Source organism: Eschrichtius robustus, chromosome 9, assembly GCF_028021215.1.
Source record: "Eschrichtius robustus isolate mEscRob2 chromosome 9, mEscRob2.pri, whole genome shotgun sequence".
Lineage (NCBI taxonomy): Eukaryota > Metazoa > Chordata > Mammalia > Artiodactyla > Eschrichtiidae > Eschrichtius > Eschrichtius robustus.
The window spans coordinates 14186855-14206933 of NC_090832.1; the positions used below are offsets into that span (position 1 = coordinate 14186855).

General features: G+C 37.3%; 1 protein-coding gene across 1 annotated transcript in view; it reads left to right on the forward strand.

Annotated features, from left to right (window-relative positions):
• The window catches only part of SYNE1 (spectrin repeat containing nuclear envelope protein 1), a 361050-nt gene that overhangs the window by 88488 nt on the left and 252483 nt on the right, over positions 1-20079 (forward strand). Inside the window, exons 36-43 of the mRNA XM_068550708.1 lie at positions 1395-1548; positions 3306-3934; positions 6303-6482; positions 8470-8620; positions 8942-9100; positions 10297-10479; positions 16921-17022; positions 19346-19549. Coding sequence (XP_068406809.1) covers positions 1395-1548; positions 3306-3934; positions 6303-6482; positions 8470-8620; positions 8942-9100; positions 10297-10479; positions 16921-17022; positions 19346-19549 — 1762 coding nt within the window. The remainder of the gene's footprint in view (positions 1-1394; positions 1549-3305; positions 3935-6302; positions 6483-8469; positions 8621-8941; positions 9101-10296; positions 10480-16920; positions 17023-19345; positions 19550-20079) is intronic.

The following is a 20079-nucleotide window of genomic DNA, read 5'->3' on the forward strand; positions in this document are numbered from 1 at the left end:
AGAGATCAGCATGGGAATAACAAGAAATCCAATGAGAGGTGAGCACAGGATATTATGGGAACAAAAAGAAAGGACATTTGAATGGGTTCATGAAAGGCTGACAAAAGGCTTTGGTGCCAAACTCTTGAAAGATGAGTAATTTTTTGTAAAATAGAGGAGGATCTGCCTTCTGCCTGTCTCCCAGAGGGAAAGGAAAGGGTTTTTAAATGATACAAATGTATAAAAGCATTCAAAATATAATATATGCTTGTAAAGATAATGTGTAGAAGGTTTTGTAAGGATTAAAACATGAAAGTCTATTTAAAAAGTTGAACTTTGGATATGAGCCATTGTAACAAATATTAATATTTGATTAAGGTATTATTCTTAATGCCAGCTTTGGATTCTGACCTCAGATCACCTATTGTTTATCCATCTAATTTATTACACAAGCAGTGATTGATCCCTGACCATATCCCAGGCACCATTTTTGGCACTAAGGATATAGCAGTAAGCAAAGCAAGTGAAGTCCAGTCTCTTATGCAGTGAGGGAGAGGATAAATGTATCATTAATCAAATGAATGAACAAGACTGTTTCCGGGGATGTTCAGTAATATGAAAACAATAAAATAGGGTTATATGTCAGGGACCGTAGATTGGGTGGCCAAGCCACATCTCAGGGGACGTGACATCTATTAAGATCCGGATGCTGTGTAGGAAGCAGATTCATGGTACTTTGGGGGCAAAGGATACAGGTAGAGGGAGCCAAAAGTCTCTAAGACAGTCGTGAGCTGGGATACTGGGGAAACAGAGATGAGTGGCAGTGTGAGGCCTCTCTGTATCAGATGAGGGCAGAGGAGTTGATTACGTGGGATCCTTCGTAGACCACAGTAAGGAGTTTTGGAGTTTTGCCTTCCTATGTGCAACAGGAAATTGCCCCTTCGTCTAAGCTTGGCAGAGAATGTTCTGATTACATTAAGGTCATTTCTGGCTTTTACCTACAACGTGGATTGAAGGGAGGCCACGGTGGCAGGAAGGAGGCCAGTGTGGCAGCAGTTGGAGGCAAGGCGACAGATGAAGAGAGTTAGACCAGAGTGTAGAAGCGGAGAGGAGAGCAGAGAACGTGCCGTGATGGGGGTGCTAACAGGATCAGCGTAGATCAGATGTGGTGGTAAAGAAAGGGAGGGATGAAGGGTGACCCGTAGGACCATCTGGGTGGATGGCGGTCACGTTAACTGAGACAGGAAAAGTGTGAGAGAAACGGGGTTTGAGAAGTAGAAAACATCAAGAGTTCCGGTCTGTCCGTGTATGACAACACTGCTTTTGCCCTTGGTTAAGCTTATTTCAAAAAACGTATCATCATTCTTTCTGTCCAGCTGTGGGGCATTTTAACTTCAACACCTTTCTGTACCTAGGATTAATTTTCTTCAGTCTGTGGTCGCTGAACACCAGCAATTTGATGAACTGCTGCTTTCCTTTTCTGTCTGGATTAAGCTGTTCCTCAGTGAATTACAGATGACTTCTGAGATAAGCATAATGGACCATCAAGCAGCTCGTACTCGACACAAGGTAAAGTGCATTCTTTTAAGATTGAAGGATTTATTTATAAGAGAGAGCTCTTGAATTATAAAGGGATGCAACATTAAAAAAAAAACACTTGACAGCAATTTAACTTCTTATTAATATGCAAATGTTTAAATAATTGAGCATATGGGTCCAGGCAATGTGTTATACAGACAAATTAAACAGATAAAGCTACTTCAGATAAAACAGGCAACCACCTTAAGACACTGTTCCTTCAAAGTGGAGCAAATGATTTGTAGGGTGAAGTGATAAGAATGTTCCTTTTTTTAGCTTCGTTTGCTTTGTTCCAATGCTGAAAACTACTACTGAATTCCAATGCTTTAATGATAGAGTTTTTCTGAATTACTCTTTAGCCTGAAAGTTATTTAAAATTTATGATTTATTTTCCTTATTTATAATTTATACATAATATCTATCCAGGCATCAAAAAATAAAACATTTAAAAAATCAGATACTGACCATCAAGTATTGGGATAGTTGGAGATAAGCTACATAGGAAGCTTATAGCAATATTTAATAATAAAACACTTAATATTTATTGAGTGCTGACTCTGTGCTGGGTTTGCTAATTAGCTTTACTCAAAGGAAAAGTACTTTGTCATATATTCCTGTAATGAGTCAGGGATGCTGTCTTACTTGATGACCTACATTTCAAAGGGATGGCTCCCCTGTCCTTGAGAAAGATATTCTGAGTTGTAAAGCTGGCCAGAGGTTTTAAAAAAATTTACATAGCAAAGGGGCAGACAGTGGATTTGTAAATTTTCTACCATAAATGCTCAAAGAAGCCCTCAAAAGTTTAGTAGTCAAGCTGAAGAGAATATTCAGGCCACTGTGGTCAAGATCAAGACAGATGATGATTTGTCTTTAATGGGAACCATGCTGAGATCGTTGGTAAATCTCTGCTAGATTTTAAGCCAGATTTACTGAGAGCTAGCCAAATTTCCTATACAATAGGCTCACCCTGGTTAATCTACATCTGTTTAAAAAGAAGGCAGCTAAAACTTGTGCAGGTTTCTACCTGCCTTATTCACTACCTCTGAACAGGTGTTAATGTTCATCTGTCCCTTACACTCCTTCCCTACAAACTGTTAAAATTAGCTCTAATATATACATAAATATTGTAATTTGTATATAAATAAATTATTATAATAGGTAAAATATAAATATATGTATTATATATAATAGAGCTTAGCTCTAATATATAAATATTATAATTTGTATATAAATAAATTATTATAATATTTACAATGTAAATATATAACATGCATTATATATAATAGAGCTAATTCCATATATTAATAATTCTAAATTATAATTAATTCTAAAATAGAACTAATTCTCTATATATTTTAGTTATATTGTAGGCATATGTATAGTTAAAAGAAATTGAATATTTGGAAGATTTTAAAAGATATATATGTATATGTATGATGTATGTATACACACACATATGTATATAATTATAGATATCTGTAATTTCTTTTAACTATTTCTATCCACAAAGAAATTATTTTCCATGGAATGAATTAGTTCCAAATGAGAGTTATGCTTTATGTGAAATATGTAGATAAACAAAGCAAAACAAAAGAAATTTTTAAAATGTTTCTACAAGATTCGCCATAGTTGACCTTTATGCCATCCACTGCATTTAAAATGTATCTTGACATCACAAATCCTGACGATATCTGTGTTGGTAAAACAGTGTATCTGGGGAATCAATAACTAACTCTCTCCTCTTCCAGGACCATGCAGCAGAAGTAGAGAGCAAAAAGGGAGAATTGCAGAGTCTGCAGGGTCACCTAGCGAAGCTGGGTGCTCTGGGCCACGCTGAGGACCTTCACCTCCTGCAGGGCAAAGCGGAGGACTGCTACCAGCTGTTTGAGGAGGCCAGCCAGGTCGTGGAGAGGCGGCAGCTTGCCCTCTCCCACTTGGCCGAATTCCTGCAGGGCCATGCCTCTCTGTCAGAGGTTCTCCACCGGCTGAGGCAAACAGTGGAAGCAACCCACAGTATGAATAAGAAACAGTCTGACTTATTAGAAAGGGACCTCAAGGATGCTATCCGAGATGTGAAAACATTAGAATCTACTGCCATCAGTCTTGATGGCCTTCTTACCAAAGCCCAATACCATCTCAAAAGTGGAAGTTCTGAGCAGAGGACTTCCTGCAGAACTACAGCTGATCATCTCTGCTTTGAATTAGAGAGGATCCAGAACCTTCTGGGAACCAAGCAGAGTGAGGCAGACGCCCTGGCGGTATTGAAGAAAGCCTTCCAAGAGCAGAAAGAGGAGCTGCTGAAAAGCATCGAGGACATCGAAGAAAGGACTGACAGAGAGCGGCTGAAAGAACTAACCCGCCAAGCGCTTCAACAGAGGTGAATGGAAACTGCGTGGAAGCCGGTGGTCTTGTGTACTTTTTATTTGGTCTGGAATGAACTCTTGTGCAAAACTATGATAGTACCAGATTTAGCTACTTATTTTAAAAATATTTTGAGGGGACTTCCCTGGCAGTCCAGTGGTTAAGACTCTGTGCTTCCACTGCAGGGGCACGGGTTCGATCCCTGGTCAGGGAACTGAGATCCCGCATGCCTTGTGGCCAAAAAAAAATATTTTGAGGATAAAATTCATGACTATTTTAACACTTAAGAAGTATTAAAATTTCCTTGTTTTCCTTAAGGACTTTCCTAAGAGCTATGTATAAGCCACTCTATTTACAATAGAGTATATTGATCATGTCATCTATTTTTAAGCAGTTTTTAACTGATAGAAGAAGGGACTCATCTTCTGTAACAAGAATGAAAGGCAGAGGAGAAAGAAAGTGAAGTAGATTTGTATCTCTGGTGGAAAATATGAAGTAATTTTTCCCGGGGGCTTCTAGCCTCTCAGAAAGGACTGGAGTGAGGTCTTTAGTTGAGAGTGAGTGACGGGAAGTTGTGGGGAGAAAACGTAGGGAGAAATGGGAATGAAGCCTCTGGTGCTTGGTAAGTGATAAGCTGCCATTTGAGATTTGTATTCATTCACTTGAAGGGGAACCAAACAGCCTGGCAAAGTGGTTCTCCCCCACTACTTTTACCTGTTTGCTTAGAGGTGTGGAGAATGCAGAGAAGTGGGTTTAAGCAAAGTCGGGGTTTTGTCAGGTGCGATTAACAGAGAAGCTAGTGGGTCAAAGGTATTTTTCTGCAGTAAATTTGAGAAGTGATTTTTTACTATAGCGGTCTTTTCAACCTTCTTTTCCCTTCTCAGTAGAACTTCTCCCCACTCATCTTCTCAGCATCGCTTTCTCTTCCATTTTTCAGGGGGCAAAGAAACAGCAGAAATGCGTTCACGCTAAGGCGCCCATAATTGATAAAGATTATATTGACCCTGCCACAGTCATTGCCATTTGCTTCCTTTTAACCAGAATCAAACATCAAGCTAAGGCTTTGGTTAGGTGATAATGACTCCTGAGGTTATATGCCTCATGGGCAATAAGCTATCTGACTAGTTTAGCAATAAATTTACAAAAGGGAATAAAATTTGGGAAGGAAAAATGGCCTCCAGAGTAAGGGTAGAAGGAGGAGCCAAGTGTGGCAAAGGAGCAAATGACTCACCCAGGAAATAAGCGGTAGGATTGGTGCTGCGTGGCCCTTCCTCGGAGGCTCAGTTCCAGCAGACCGGGAGATCCTAAAATTGCTGGAGGAGGCCTGGGCTGGGCTTGAGAGCCACGTCAGTACCCACAACGCTGAACTCACCAAGGTTGTACAGAGGCTACGGAAAATGTTGCCTGGAATCGATTGATCATTAAATCCCAGTCATACCATACTCATGTGTTACTGGGTGACCTTGAGCAAATCACCTCTCTTCTTATAAAATGGAGATATTTTGATAATGCCTGCTCCTGGCCGCTTTGCTTTGGGAATTAAATGGGATAATGCGTGTAGTCAGCACTATACCAAAATGCAAGAACTAAAAGAGTCAGTGGCTGCCTCTCTGTGACCACTTTTTTTACAAATACTCAAATATTAATATATTAAGGACCAAAAAAACCCATGATCATTTTCTAGTGGTAATCTTTTCAAAAAGTAGGTAAAGTTTTATTTTTAAATATTACTATTAATATGAGTCAAACTTCATGGCACAGAAGAATTTCTTTTTTTTTCTTTTAATTTCTTTTTTATTTATTTTTATTTTTGGCTGTGTTGGGTCTTCGTTGCGGTGTGCTGGCTTCTCATTGAGGTGGCTTCTCTTGTTGCGGAGCATGGGCTCTAGGCGTGCGGGCTTCAGTAGTTGTGGCTCGCGGGCTCAGTAGTTGTGGCACACGGGCTTAGTTGCTCCGTGGCATGTGAGATCTTCCCAGACCAGGGCTTGAACCCGTGTCCCCTGCATTGGCAGGCAGATTCTCAACCACTGCGCCACCAGGGAAGTCCCCAGAAGAATTTCTTACCAATGACCTTGCAGTAAGTACTCACCTACTTTACCTCCAATGTCGGCCCTAGTCAAAATTCTTATACCACCAAAGCAAAATAGAAAGAGAATACAAACTTAATAGCAGTTTGAAGGTGAATAGTAAGAATGACTTAAAATGTTTTCTAAGGTACAGTCTGAATTATGTAAAGTTAACTTTAAAAACATCTTTATCCGTTGATATACATGAATTGCTGTGTTAAAAACTTTTCTAGCTACCAATATGCATGCTTTATGGAAAGGAAATACTAGTTCACTACCTTTAGTAAATTAATGATAAAATAACATTTTAATTTGCAGGTTGAGAGTTTTCAATCAGTTAGAAGATGAATTGAATTCTCATGAGCATGAACTATGTTGGTTGAAAGACAAAGCTAAGCAAATTGCTCAGAAAGATGTAGTCTTTGCACCTGAAGTCGACAGGGAGATAAACCGCTTAGAGGTTACCTGGGATGACACCAAAAAACTAATTCATGAAAAGTAAGTAAAAAACTTCTCAGTTTTTGTTTTTAACTTTCTACTTAATTTATGATATTGGGCCATTGCCTGTTGATTTGCGTTGGTGTGATCAAGCGTTTAATATCTTTTGCCAACTTAGGTATTCTGTGTCTATTTAGTAATGTTAAAAATTTAGTCCTACAGAACTTTGTTGAGGAACTTGTCTTGAGATAACAATTACATACAAAATTTGATGCTTAAAATCCAGAGTTGTCAACAGTTACAAAGTGCCACCAGGAGAGTCTTAACCCCTGATTTTCTTTTTCATTTTGTTGTATTTGTTTGTAATTGAGGTATGTTTTACATACAGTAAAATTCACCCTTTTAAGTGTATACCCTTAAACTGTAGAAGTTTAACAAACTCATGCAGTTGTGTAAATATCACAACTATCAAATTTCACAGTAATAGTTCTACCACCTGAAAAAATTCCCTTACGTCTCTTTGTCATCAATCCCTCCCCTCACTCCCAATCCCTGGCAACCATTGATCATTTTTCTGTCTCTGTAGTATCATCTTTTTCAGAATCGCACATAAATGGATTCTTTCCAGTCTGGACAATTGTAAATAAAGCATATCTAAACACTCACGTTCATTTTTTGGTGTATACATAAGTTTTTACTACACTTGGTTAAATACCTTCTTTTACTTAGCTCAATGCACATTGTGATATGTATCCACAGAGTCCAATCTAGTTCTATAGCTGAATGACATTCCATTTACTAGGTGTACCACAGTTGATCCATTCACCAACTGATGGATATTTGGGATCTTTCCAGTTTGGGGGACTACAAATAAAGCATCTGTAACATTCATATTTAATTTTTTACGTATACATAAGCTTTTTATTATATACTGTAGACTATTAATATAGGCTTTTAAAAATTTAACCATATTGCAAAAGCTTTATTCCATGTTATTAAATATTCTCCTAAATTGTGATTTGTTGTAGGTTGCACAGTATTCAATCATAAGAATGTATCACAATTTATTCACTTATTGGCCTATTTTTAACATTTGGGTTATTTCTAAGTTTTCTCCTATTACAAATAATGGTGTGAAGGATATAATTTTACCCAAATCTTAGTGCACACCTCTTTCTTTTGAAAAATTCCTGGATGAAGAATTGTTTGCTCAAAGGCATTTTACTCTTATGAACAAAAACTATCTTATATTTTGACGATTCTTGGGGGATTCATATTTAATGAAAATTCGTGTTCTTGAAATGGAAAAGAAAATTTCATATGTACTTTAATTTTTTTAAAAAATAAATTTATTTATTTATTTATTTTTGGCTGCGTTGGGTCTTTGTTGCTATGCGTGGGCTTTCTCTAGTTGCGGTGATCAGGGGCTATTCTTCGCTGTGGTGCGCGGGCTTCTCATTGCAGTGGCTTCTCCTGTTGCGGAGCACAGACTCTAGGCGCGTGGGCTTCAGTAGTTGTGGCACACGGGCCTCAGTAGTCGTGGCACATGGGCTCAGTAGTTGTGGCTTGCGGGCTTAGTTGTTCCGCAGCATGTGGGATCTTCCTGGACCAGGGCTCAAACCTGTGTCCCCTGCATTGGCAGGTGGATTCTTAACCACTGTACCACCAGGGAAGTCCCTGTACTTTAATTATTGAGCAGTATTTTTTGTTTGTTTTGTTTTTTGGGTTTTTTTGGGAGGAGTGGGTTTCCTTCCCCTCAACTCACATACTATGAAGTAATTAAATCACAGATAATTTTTTAAAAAATTTAACAGATTTTGTTTTAATGACTAGGTGGATTCTTCATTCATGGAGAACATTTTGGACATTAGGGTTAAGTCAGATTGGCCAGAATGCTTTTGGCATCAGTAGGTGGAAATAGGTTTTCCCTTGATTCCAGCATTTATCAGAGTACCCTTATGTAGTTATATATCAGGTCCAATCGTGGGGGAACTCTTCCCTATCCTGATATGTGACAATAAATGATGTATTTTCTTAATCGTTACAGCCAGGGTCTATGCTGTGGACTTATTGACTTAATGAGAGAGTATCAGAATTTGAAGTCAGCTGTAACTAAAGTCCTAGAAAATGCCAGCAATGTGATTGCAACCAGAACTACTGTAAAAGATCAGGAGGACCTTAAGTGGGCTTTATCAAAGGTAATAATTCAAGATGTATTTATTTTATTAGACTTTGTAAGTAGATTTGTTTTTACTCATAATGCATTCTCTATAAAACTCTTGTCAGTATATTTAGATATAGCTAATTCATGCTGACAAGCTCAACCTTTTTTTTTTAGGAATACTTATATCCTGGGAGTCTAGCAATTCGAGAAAATTATATATATCTGTATAGATCATTATTACCAGTGGTTTCTGCATAAGGTCAACCATGAATTAAATTTCTTAGAGGCAAATGGTTATAAATTCTTGACATATCTCTGGTTGTTTTATTAATTAAGGAAACATTTATGTCCATAGCATGCAACTGCCAAGAATGAAATGTGTAATAAACAGAAAGAATTGGATGATTTTACCAGTAAAGGAAAACAGTTGTTGTCTGAGCTGAAGAAAATTCACAGTGGTGATTTCATCTTGGTGAAAACAGACATGGAAAGCACTGTGGACAAATGGCTGGATGTAAGCTCATCACCTGGGATTCTATGAATAGTTTATATATTCACATTTCTCAGTCACATTTTTGGGCAAGGATTATTCGGGAATGTGACTTCCTTTTTTAACTTTTAATGCTAAATTCAAAAAATGATACTCTAAATAGTGTTCACATACAATTTAGAAATAGTTAAAAATTATTTGCTTTATTTTGTTAAATTGGCAGATTTTCTAGAATTTCATTTGATAGCCTCAATCATAACATATTTATAACTCTAAATGTTTTTCTTTTCCAAACCTTGGGATCATGGTTAAAATAGAAGTATAATTTATACATCTTCCAGAATATTAAACAATAATGGATAATAATTTAAAGTAATAAGACTATAATTGTGCATTGAAAAGCACTGGACTTGTAGTTTACATCCTTGGCTTTTAGTTCTTGCTCTGTCATTTGCTAGCTACGTTCCCGTACAACAAGTCACTCGATCTCTCTGGAACTCTACCTCTCAATCCATACATATTTTACATTGTTTTCCAGCTCATAATTCCTGTGATTCTGTCGCTCCCCTATTATCAATATTTAGGTTCAGAAGTTTAACCTACAGTGGATTCCCTTACTTAAGCTAAATTACTGAAGTTAGATATTGATGTTTGCATATTATAATCAAATAATTTGGGGACTTCAGAAAACCTTATCTGCCTCCGCTTTTAAAATGGTATTCTTATTATGGGAAGATTGTTTAACAGTAATACTAATAATACTTTAACCATGCAGAGTAGGTTGTTCTCCTGTGCATTTACTTATTCTATAAATATGTCCAAGTCTAATTATGCACATTTTTATATCTTAGCATTACAAATAAAAGGGCTTATTGTGTCATTTTCAAAAATAAATACAGTACTGCCCTAGCTAGACTCCTATCCTATAAAATTAAACCTTAGAGTGAGTTATATTATAGTAGACTGCAATAGACCTGTTATTGTTTTCCAATTTACAGATGAAAATCAAAATTCAATCAACTCTTGTAATGACAGAAATACTTTATGTAATGGTTAGCATTTACTTGAGCCAGGAGCACTAATTAGATTGTAATAATTTTTGTAAAACTTTGTTTTTCAGTCAGAATATGAAGGAAGCATTGACATATTTAATACTTCGGTGGGCAAAGAGCATCTGAAAGCCTCAGATTTAATGATATGGCCTCTCTTTTCTATCCCAGATATCAGAGAAAATTGAGGAAAACATGGACAGGCTGAGAGTAGGCCTGTCCATTTGGGATGATGTACTTACAAGTAAAGATGAGATCGACGGATGGGCAAACAATTCTGTTCCACAGCTGACCAAAAGCATCAGCAACCTGAATAACAGCCTCAAAGCAGAAGAATTCCTGAAAGAATTTGAGGTAAAATGACTTTACCTTCATATGTGAGCTTGTGGTACATCATTGACCAGAGTATAAAAAATTGTCTTTTTTTTTTAAAGCTCATTCTTCCTTTCAAGACACATACTATACTCAATATTTTGTAATAACCTATAAGGGTGACAGTTACAGAAAGATAGAGAAGATGAAAAGGCAGAGGGCTATGTACCAGATGAAGGAACAAGAAAAAACCCCAGAAAAACAACTAAATGAAGGGAGATAGGCAACCTTCCAGAAAAAGAATTCAGAATAATGATAGTGAAGATGATCCAGGACCTCGGAATACGAATGGAGGCAAAGATTGAGAAGATGCAAGAAATGATTAACAAAGACCCAGAAGAATTAAAGAACAAACAAACAGAGATGAACAATACAATAACTGAAATGAAAACTACACTAGAAGGAATCAATAGCAGAATAACTGAGGCAGAAGAACGGATAAGTGACCTGGAAGACAGAATGGTGGAATTCACTGCTGCGGAACAGACTAAAGAAAAAAGAATGAAAAGAAATGAAGACAGCCTAAGAGACCTCTGGGACAACATTAAACGCAACAACATTCGCATTATAGGGGTCCCAGAAGGAGAAGAGAGAGAGAAAGGACCAGAGAAAATATTTGAAGAGATTATAGTCGAAAACTTCCCTAACATGGGAAAGGAAATAGCCACCCAAGTCCAGGAAGCGCAGAGAGTCCCATACAGAATAAACCCACGGAGAAACACGCCGAGACACATAGTAATCAAAGTGGCAAAAATTAAAGACAAAGAAAAATTATTGAAAGCAGCAAGGGAAAAACGACAAATAACATACAAGGGAACTCCCATAAGGTTAACAGCTGATTTCTCAGCAGAAACTCTGCAAGCCAGAAGGGAGTGGCATGATATACTTAAAGTGATGAAAGGGAAGAACCTACAACCAAGATTACTCTACCCGGCAAGGATCTCATTTAGATTTGATGGAGAAATCAAAAGCTTTACAGACAAGCAAAAGCTAAGAGAATTCAGCACCACCAAACCAGCTCTACAACAAATGCTAAAGCAACTTCTCTAAGTGGGAAACACAAGAGAAGAAAAGGACCTACAAAAACAAACCCAAAACAATTAAGAAAATGGTCATAGGAACATACATATCGATAATTACCTTAAACATGAATGGATTAAATGCCCCAACCAAAAGACACAGGCTTGCTGAATGGATACAAAAACAAGACCCATATATATGCTGTCTACAAGAGACCCACTTTAGACCTAGGGACACATACAGACTGAAAGTGAGGGGATGGAAAAAGATATTCCATGCAAATGGAAATCAAAAGAAAGCTGGAGTAGCTATACTCATATCAGATAAAATAGACTTTAAAATAAAGAATGTTACAAGAGACAAGGAAGGACACTACATAATGATCCAGGGATCAATCCAAGGAGAAGATATAACAATTATAAATATATATGCACCCAACATAGGAGCACCTCAATACATAAGGCAACTGCTAACAGCTATAAAAGAGGAAATCGACAGTAACACAATAATAGTGGGGGACTTTAACACTTCACTTACACCAATGGACAGATCATCCAAAATGAAAATAAATAAGGAAACAGAAGCTTTAAATGACACAATAGACCAGATAGATTTAATTGATATATATAGGACATTCCATCCAAAAACAGCAGATTACACGTTCTTCTCAAGTGCGCACGGAACATTCTCCAGGATAGATCACATCTTGGGTCACAAATCAAGCCTCAGTAAATTTAAGAAAATTGAAATCATATCAAGCATCTTTTCTGACCACAACGCTATGAGATTAGAAATGAATTACAGGGAAAAAAACGTAAAAAAGACAAACACACGGAGGCTAAACAATACGTTACTAAATAACCAAGAGATCACTGAAGAAATCAAAGAGGAAATAAAAAAATACCTAGAGACAAATGACAAGGAAAACACGACGACCCAAAACCTATGGGATGCAGCAAAAGCGGTTCTAAGAGGGAAGTTTATAGCTATACAAGCCTACCTAAAGAAACAAGAAAAATCTCAAGTAAACAATCTAACCTTACACCTAAAGAAACTAGAGAAAGAAGAACAAACAAAACCCAAAGTTAGCAGAAGGAAAGAAATCATAAAGATCAGAGCAGAAATAAATGAAATAGAAACAAAGAAAAAAATAGCAAAGATCAATAAAACTAAAAGTTGGTTCTTTGAGAAGATAAACAAAATTGATAAGCCATTAGCCAGACTCATCAAGAAAAAGAGGGAGAGGACTCAAATCAATAAAATCAGAAATGAAAAAGGAGAAGTTACAACAGACACCGCAGAAATACAAAGCATCCTAAGAGACTACTACAAGCAACTTTATGCCAATAAAATGGACAACCTGGAAGAAATGGACAAATTCTTAGAAAGGTATAACCTTCCAAGACTGAATCAGGAAGAAATAGAAAATATGAACAGACCAATCACAAGTAATGAAATTGAAACTGTGATTAAAAATCTTCCAACAAACAAAAGTCCAGGACCAGATGGCTTCACAGGTGAATTCTATCAAACATTTAGAGAAGAGCTAACACCCATCCTTCTCAAACTCTTCCAAAAAATTGCAGAGGAAGGAACACTCCCAAACTCATCCTATGAGGCCACCATCACCCTGATACCAAAACCAGACAAAGACACTACAAAAAAAGAAAATTACAGACCAATATCACTGATGAATATAGATGCAAAAATCCTCAACAAAATACTAGCAAACAGAATCCAACAACACATTAAAAGGATCATACACCACGATCAAGTGGGATTTATCCCAGGGATGCAAGGATTCTTCAATATACGCAAATCAATCAATGTGATACACCATATTAACAAATTGAAGAATAAAAACCATATGATCATCTCAATAGATGCAGAAAAAGCTTTTGACAAAATTCAACACCCATTTCTGATAAAAACTCTCCAGAAAGTGGGCATAGAGGGAACCTACCTCAACATAATAAAGGCCATATATGACAAACCCACAGCAAACATCATTCTCAACGGTGAAAAACTGAAAGCATTTCCTCTAAGATCAGGAACGAGACAAGGATGTCCACTCTCACCACTGTTATTCAACATAGTTCTGGAAGTCCTAGCCACGGCAATCAGAGAAGAAAAAGAAATAAAAGGAATACAAATTGGAAAAGAAGAAGTAAAACTGTCACTGTTTGCAGATGACATGATACTATACATAGAGAATCCTAAAACTGCCACCAGAAAACTGCTAGAGCTAATTAATGAATATGGTAAAGTTGCAGGATACAAAATTAATGCACACAAATTAATGTAAACACTCCCATTTACCATTGCAACAAAAAGAATAAAATACTTAGGAATAAACCTACCTAGGGAGACAAAAGACCTGTATGCAGAAAACTATAAGACACTGATGAAAGAAATTAAAGATGATACCAACAGATGGAGAGATATACCATGTTCTTGGATTGGAAGAATCAACATTGTGAAAATGAGTATACTACCCAAAGCAATCTACAGATTCAATGCAATCCCTACCAAATTACCAATGGCATTTTTTACGGAGCTAGAACAAATCATCTTAAAATTTGTATGGCGACACAAAAGACCCCAAATAGCCAAAGCAGTCTTGAGGCAAAAAAATGGAGCTGGAGGAATCAGACTCCCTGACTTCAGACTCTACTACAAAGCTACAGTAATCAAGACAATATGGTACTGGCACAAAAACAGAAACATAGATCAATGGAACAAGATAGAAAGCCCAGAGATTAACCCACGCACCTATGGTCAACTAATCTATGACAAAGGAGGCAAAGATATACAATGGAGAAAAGACAGTCTCTTCAATAAGTGGTGCTGGGAAAACTGGACAGCTACATGTAAAAGAATGAAATTAGAATACTCCCTAACACCATACACAAAAATAAACTCAAAATGGATTAGAGACCTAAATATAAGACTGGACACTATAAAACTCTTAGAGGAAAACATAGGAAGAACACTCTTTGACATAAATCACAGCAAGATCTTTTTTGATCCACCTCCTAGAGTAATGGAAATAAAAACAAAAATAAACAAGTGGGACCTAATGAAACTTCAAAGCTTTTGCACAGCAAAGGAAACCATAAACAAGACGAAAAGACAGCCCTCAGAATGGGAGAAAATATTTGCAAATGAATCAACGGACAAAGGATTAATCTCCAAAATATATAAACAGCTCATTCAGCTCAATATCAAAGAAACAAACACCCCAATCCAAAAATGGGCAGAAGACCTAAATAGACATTTCTCCAAAGAAGGCATACAGACGGCCACGAAGCACATGAAAAGATGCTCAACATCACTAATTATTAGAGAAATGCAAATCAAAACTACAATGAGGTATCACCTCACTCCTGTTAGAATGGGCATCATCAGAAAATCTACAAACAACAAATGCTGGAGAGGGTGTGGAGAAAAGGGAACCCTCTTGCACTGTTGGTGGGAATGTAAATTGATACAGCCACTATGGAGAACAATATGGAGGTTCCTTAAAAAACTAAAAATAGAATTACCATATAACCCAGCAATCCCACTACTGGGCATATACCCAGAGAAAACCGTAATTCAAAAAGACACATGCACCCGAATGTTCACTGCAGCACTATTTACAATAGCCAGGTCATGGAAGCAACCTAAATGCCCATCAGCAGACGAATGGATAAAGAAGTTGTGGTACATATATACAATGGAATATTACTCAGCCATAAAAAGGAACGAAATTGAGTCATTTGTTGAGACGTGGATGGATCTAGAGACTGTCATACAGAGTGAAATAAGTCAGAAAGAGAAAAACAAATATCGTATATTAATGCATGTATGTGGAACCTAGAAAAATGGTACAGATGAGCCAGTTTGCAGGGCAGAAGTTGAGACACAGATGTAGAGAATGGACATATGGACACCAAGGGGGGAAAACTGCGGTGAGGTGGGGATGGTGGTGTGCTGAATTGGGCGATTGGGATTGACACGTATACACTGATGTGTATAAAATTGATGCCTAATAAGAACCTGCAGTGTAAAAAAACAAACAAAACAACTAATACTAAACTTTTATTGGGTTATTTGTATGGAAATATGTTAATATAAATGTTTCAGACATTACATGAAATTTCTAAAAATCTTATATTTGTATTTGTATGGAAATATGTATGGAAATATGTTAATATAAATGTTTTAGACATTACATGAAATTTCTAAAAATCTTATATTTGTATTTGTATGGAAATATGTATGGAAATATGTTAATATAAATGTTTCAGACATTACATGAAATTTCTAAAAATCTTATATGTTCTGGTATAATGTTATAAGTAATAATCCTAGTTATTACTTTAAAATGTATATCTCAGAAATAACTAATTTTCTTGTCAACTGCATTATTATGAAAAAAAAAAAATAACCTATAAGGGAAAAGAATCTGGAAAAAATAGATATATATTTGTGTATAACTGAATCACTTTGCTGTATACTTGAAACTAACACCATGCTGTAAATCAACTATACTTCAATTTAAAAAAAAGAAAGAAAGAAAACAAACCACTGGAAAAAAAAAAGTAAAGTTCAGAGGGAGGGGATATGGGGGTATGTGTATATGTGTAGCAGATTCACTTTGTTATACAGCAGCAACTAACACACCATTGTAAAGCAATTGTACTCCAATAAAGATGTTAAAAAAAAAAAATGTTCCTTCATGGGCCCAGATAACTAATGAAGTTTCCAAGCACCTAATTTGTTCCATAATGATTGATTATTCTTTCTTCTTCTTGTGTTAGTGTTGGTGCCAAAAAAAAAAAAAAAAAAGACAAAAGTCAAAATGTTAGATGTCAATTTCCTAATTAACCTGATTTCTATTTAACCACCCTTTAAATTTGTATTTGAAGTATTTCTTCTATATTACATATAGTCTACAGTAATTAAGAGGCACTCCTGATGTGTATTTGTTTTGAAATGCTTTCTCAAGACTTTAATGCTGCCATACTAGCCAATGATATTAATGCTAATAAATAAACGACAGTTAGTCTGTTGAAAATCCCCGCTGTCTCAAGACTTTCGGGTAATGTTTAATTTTTTCCGGGAGCATTTTTTTCCAATTAAAGAGAGTAGGAAGAAAGAAAGTTCTGCATACTCCCTCACATTCCCAGTGAATGTTAATGGTGACATTTTTACACGTTCACAAATAATGAGAGTCCTCAGAAAATGAAGCAGAGTTTTAGTTTTAGTTTTTTGTTTTTTGTTTTGTTTTGCTTTTTTTACCCTGGGTTAAAGTTGGGGCTTTTTGACAGAGTTAATGCTTGAAATTATTAAATGCCAAGTATAACATGTCAGTGTTTTGATTAGTTATGTTTTTCCCCTTTGTCTTTTATTTTGCAGTCTGAAGTTAAAAAGAGAGCATTGAGATTAGAAGAACTTCATTCCAAAGTTAATGATCTTAAAGAATTAACTAAAAATCCAGAAACACCACCAGATCTTCAGGTAAGCACTCAATCAAGTTTGTAATAACTCTATATACTATACACTCTCAAAAAAGTGTATATATATGTCCATATATATATATATATATATATATATATACACACTTTATGTATTTATTTACATGTATATGTATATGTGCGTGTATATTCTTATTGTTATCATTGTAGTAATTCCAAGCAAGCACATAGACGTTATCAGATATGGGGGTTAAAATATTAACATTTTTAGAATTCCTTGTGCTAGTATTAATAGCATATTTCCAACTCAAATATTATAATAAGATTAGTTCCTTTTTTCCTTACTAAATTTTGGAAGTGGTAGCATCCAACTTGCCTCATGGACCATCTTAAGCCTAGACAGAAACAGAAACCACATTTATGAATATTGATATTCTTATTGACATTTTTCTAATCCATCTACTGAGTAATGGCGTTTGGAGGGACCACGATCACAGATCTCCCTTCAAGGCCCTTTAGATGGCGCACATCCACAGGTACCAGGAGACAGGCCAGGCAGACCAGGTCTGACCAGGCAAACTGGGCGGCTTCAGTGAGGGAGCCTGGGAGCAGCCAGCACCGGGCTTGGGGCCAGGGGTTCTGACTCATTACTTTAAGCTCTCTATTTGTTGCTGCCCTCATTGTCTGTCTTCCTATTTCTTCTTTATCTACTGTTTCTTGCTAACAAGTCAATCTTGTTGGATCACCTATACTTTTGCTCTGACCCAAGGCTGTGTATCTATCAGTTAGTATCATTGGTGGATGATATACTTGTACCAGAAGGTTAGAAGTTTCACCTGAAGCAAGAATAGGCAAAAGCGATGCTGGTCATCCACAGAACTGAAAAGGAGAGCTTGTGCATATCAAGGGCATAAGCGGGTAACAGCTGGACTTTGCCAGAGTGAAGATGGAGGCAGGGTTTTGAGAGAGAGCTTCTGTTGTTCTCCGGTTTCTCTCTTACACACACACCCCACCTATACTCATGGAGGAAGTATGGGGGCGCCTGCATCTTACCTCAAAATGAGAAGGATTTTGACGGTACCGTCTAGAGAGCATGGCATATGCCCCCTGCAGTTGGCAGACACAGGAGTCTAGTATCTAACTCCCACCACGTAAGACCTTAAGGGTGAGAGACAGGCTGGCTGACTGCTGATGTATCTGCCAAAGGAGAAATGATTGTTTTGAGTGGCCTGCATCCCAGAGTCATCTGGGATGAAATGCCAGCGTGTGACCTCTGGCCCAGAAATGAATTATGAAAGGAAAGGAGGAGGAGAGCATTACTTGTGTGCATCTCAAGGTACCTAAGAAGGCTTTCTGGGGGGATGAACAGGCCTCGGCAGCTAGGAATTAAAGAGATGCCCACAGGCGGCACCAGGAGAAAATGAAGAGCCAGATGGGACTGTATTGCCCGCATCTAGGGGACATCAGCGGGAAGTGGCAGCAGTGAGGGAAGCCTCAGAAAACCCCACACACGAAGCCTGTGAGAGAAGTGAGTGTAAACTGTCACCCGGCCCGGAGAGCAGAGATGCCAGCTCCCAGGAGTGGTCACCCACCTCCTGCCTGTCCAAACCTGCAGGGGTCAGAGGCTGTAGAAAGGCAGGGAGTAGAAAGAATGTGAAGAAAGACAAAAAAAGGCACTTGGCCCCTTTCCCCACTGGAGGCTTCCTGTTTGCAGCTGGTCTGAGCTGAGGATAGGAAAAAACGTCTTAGCTTTCAGTTCAAAGTTTTGATTATTAAATGGGACTAGGTGTTCTAACTGAGGAATTGAAACTGCTTTGCAGTCGGTCAGGATTATAAGTCCTTTTATTATTACGCGTGGGGCCAGAGAAGTTCAGGCCCCTCCCAAAATCAATCACCCAGGGAGGAGAGAAGAACCAGCCTCACCGAATATTTTAAACAGGAGACAAAAGTGACATTGCTTCATTATAAAATCCCCATGTGGTGTTTGTTCAAAGTAGCGACTACTTCAGGGCGAAAAGTGTGTATTTCCAGGGAGAATGAAGAACAGCTTTTTGGTCCTCAGCTTGGTTACTCTGTGTAAGTCTGGCTCTGCTTTTGAAACGGGATCTCGTGGATTCCCTGGAACCTCAGTCAAAGCTTCCCCTTTAAAAAGTCCAGTGTTAACGGTAATCTTCACTCTTTCCATTTTCCCATTACCTAAGATATTCGGCAACTTGTACCCACTGATTTTCCTTCTTAGAAAAGTTGAATTAGCATCCATCGTTAGGCTTCTGCGATTTTTACAGTTAAGCTGCACGTGAACGGAATCCTACTGAATGAGTGCTCTGGTCTTCACAGATTTTAATGCAATCTTACTTTATGTTTAGTTTATAGAAGCTGACTTAAGGCAGAAACTGGAGCATGCCAAAGAAATTACTGAAGAAGCAAAAGGAACCTTGAAAGAGTTCACCTCTCAGAGTGCACAAGTGGAGAAGTTTATTAATGACATTGCAACCTGGCTGACAAAACTAGAAGAATCGTTGATGAACTGTGCCCGAACTGAGACTTGTGAAGGATTGAAAAAAGTGAAGGTAAGTCATAAACTGTCACTAAGTGTTTACACTTCAATACTAATATTAGTTCTCCTGTTTTTCGGTGACTGTAATAAAAATGTAACCTCTGTTCTCAATTACCCATGTTAACACCAAACCAACTAATTCATGATATAGGAGACAGCAAAGCAAATAACAGATGGAGCACTGAATGCAGGTGGTAAGAAACCAAAGACAAATATTCTAAAAACAGAAAGCACGCATTGCTATAGGACCTACTCATAGGTTATACTTGTTAAGATATTTTTTTAATAAAAAGGTGGGAGCCTATAGAAGAACTGTTTGAATTTCTACACATTTTCAAGCTTGAATGCCTAGTAGTTTTTCATCACTTAATTACTTTTATTGGTCAGCATGACTGCTTTCATCCTGAGAGGGATATATTTTTTTAAAATGGTTGAGAAAACAACATATGTGTTCTGTGCTCTTTTAGCATATTTTCTTACTGTACTTGAGACTAAGGACATACACTTTAAAAATTAACTACCGGTGCTTTTGATGTGGCCTGT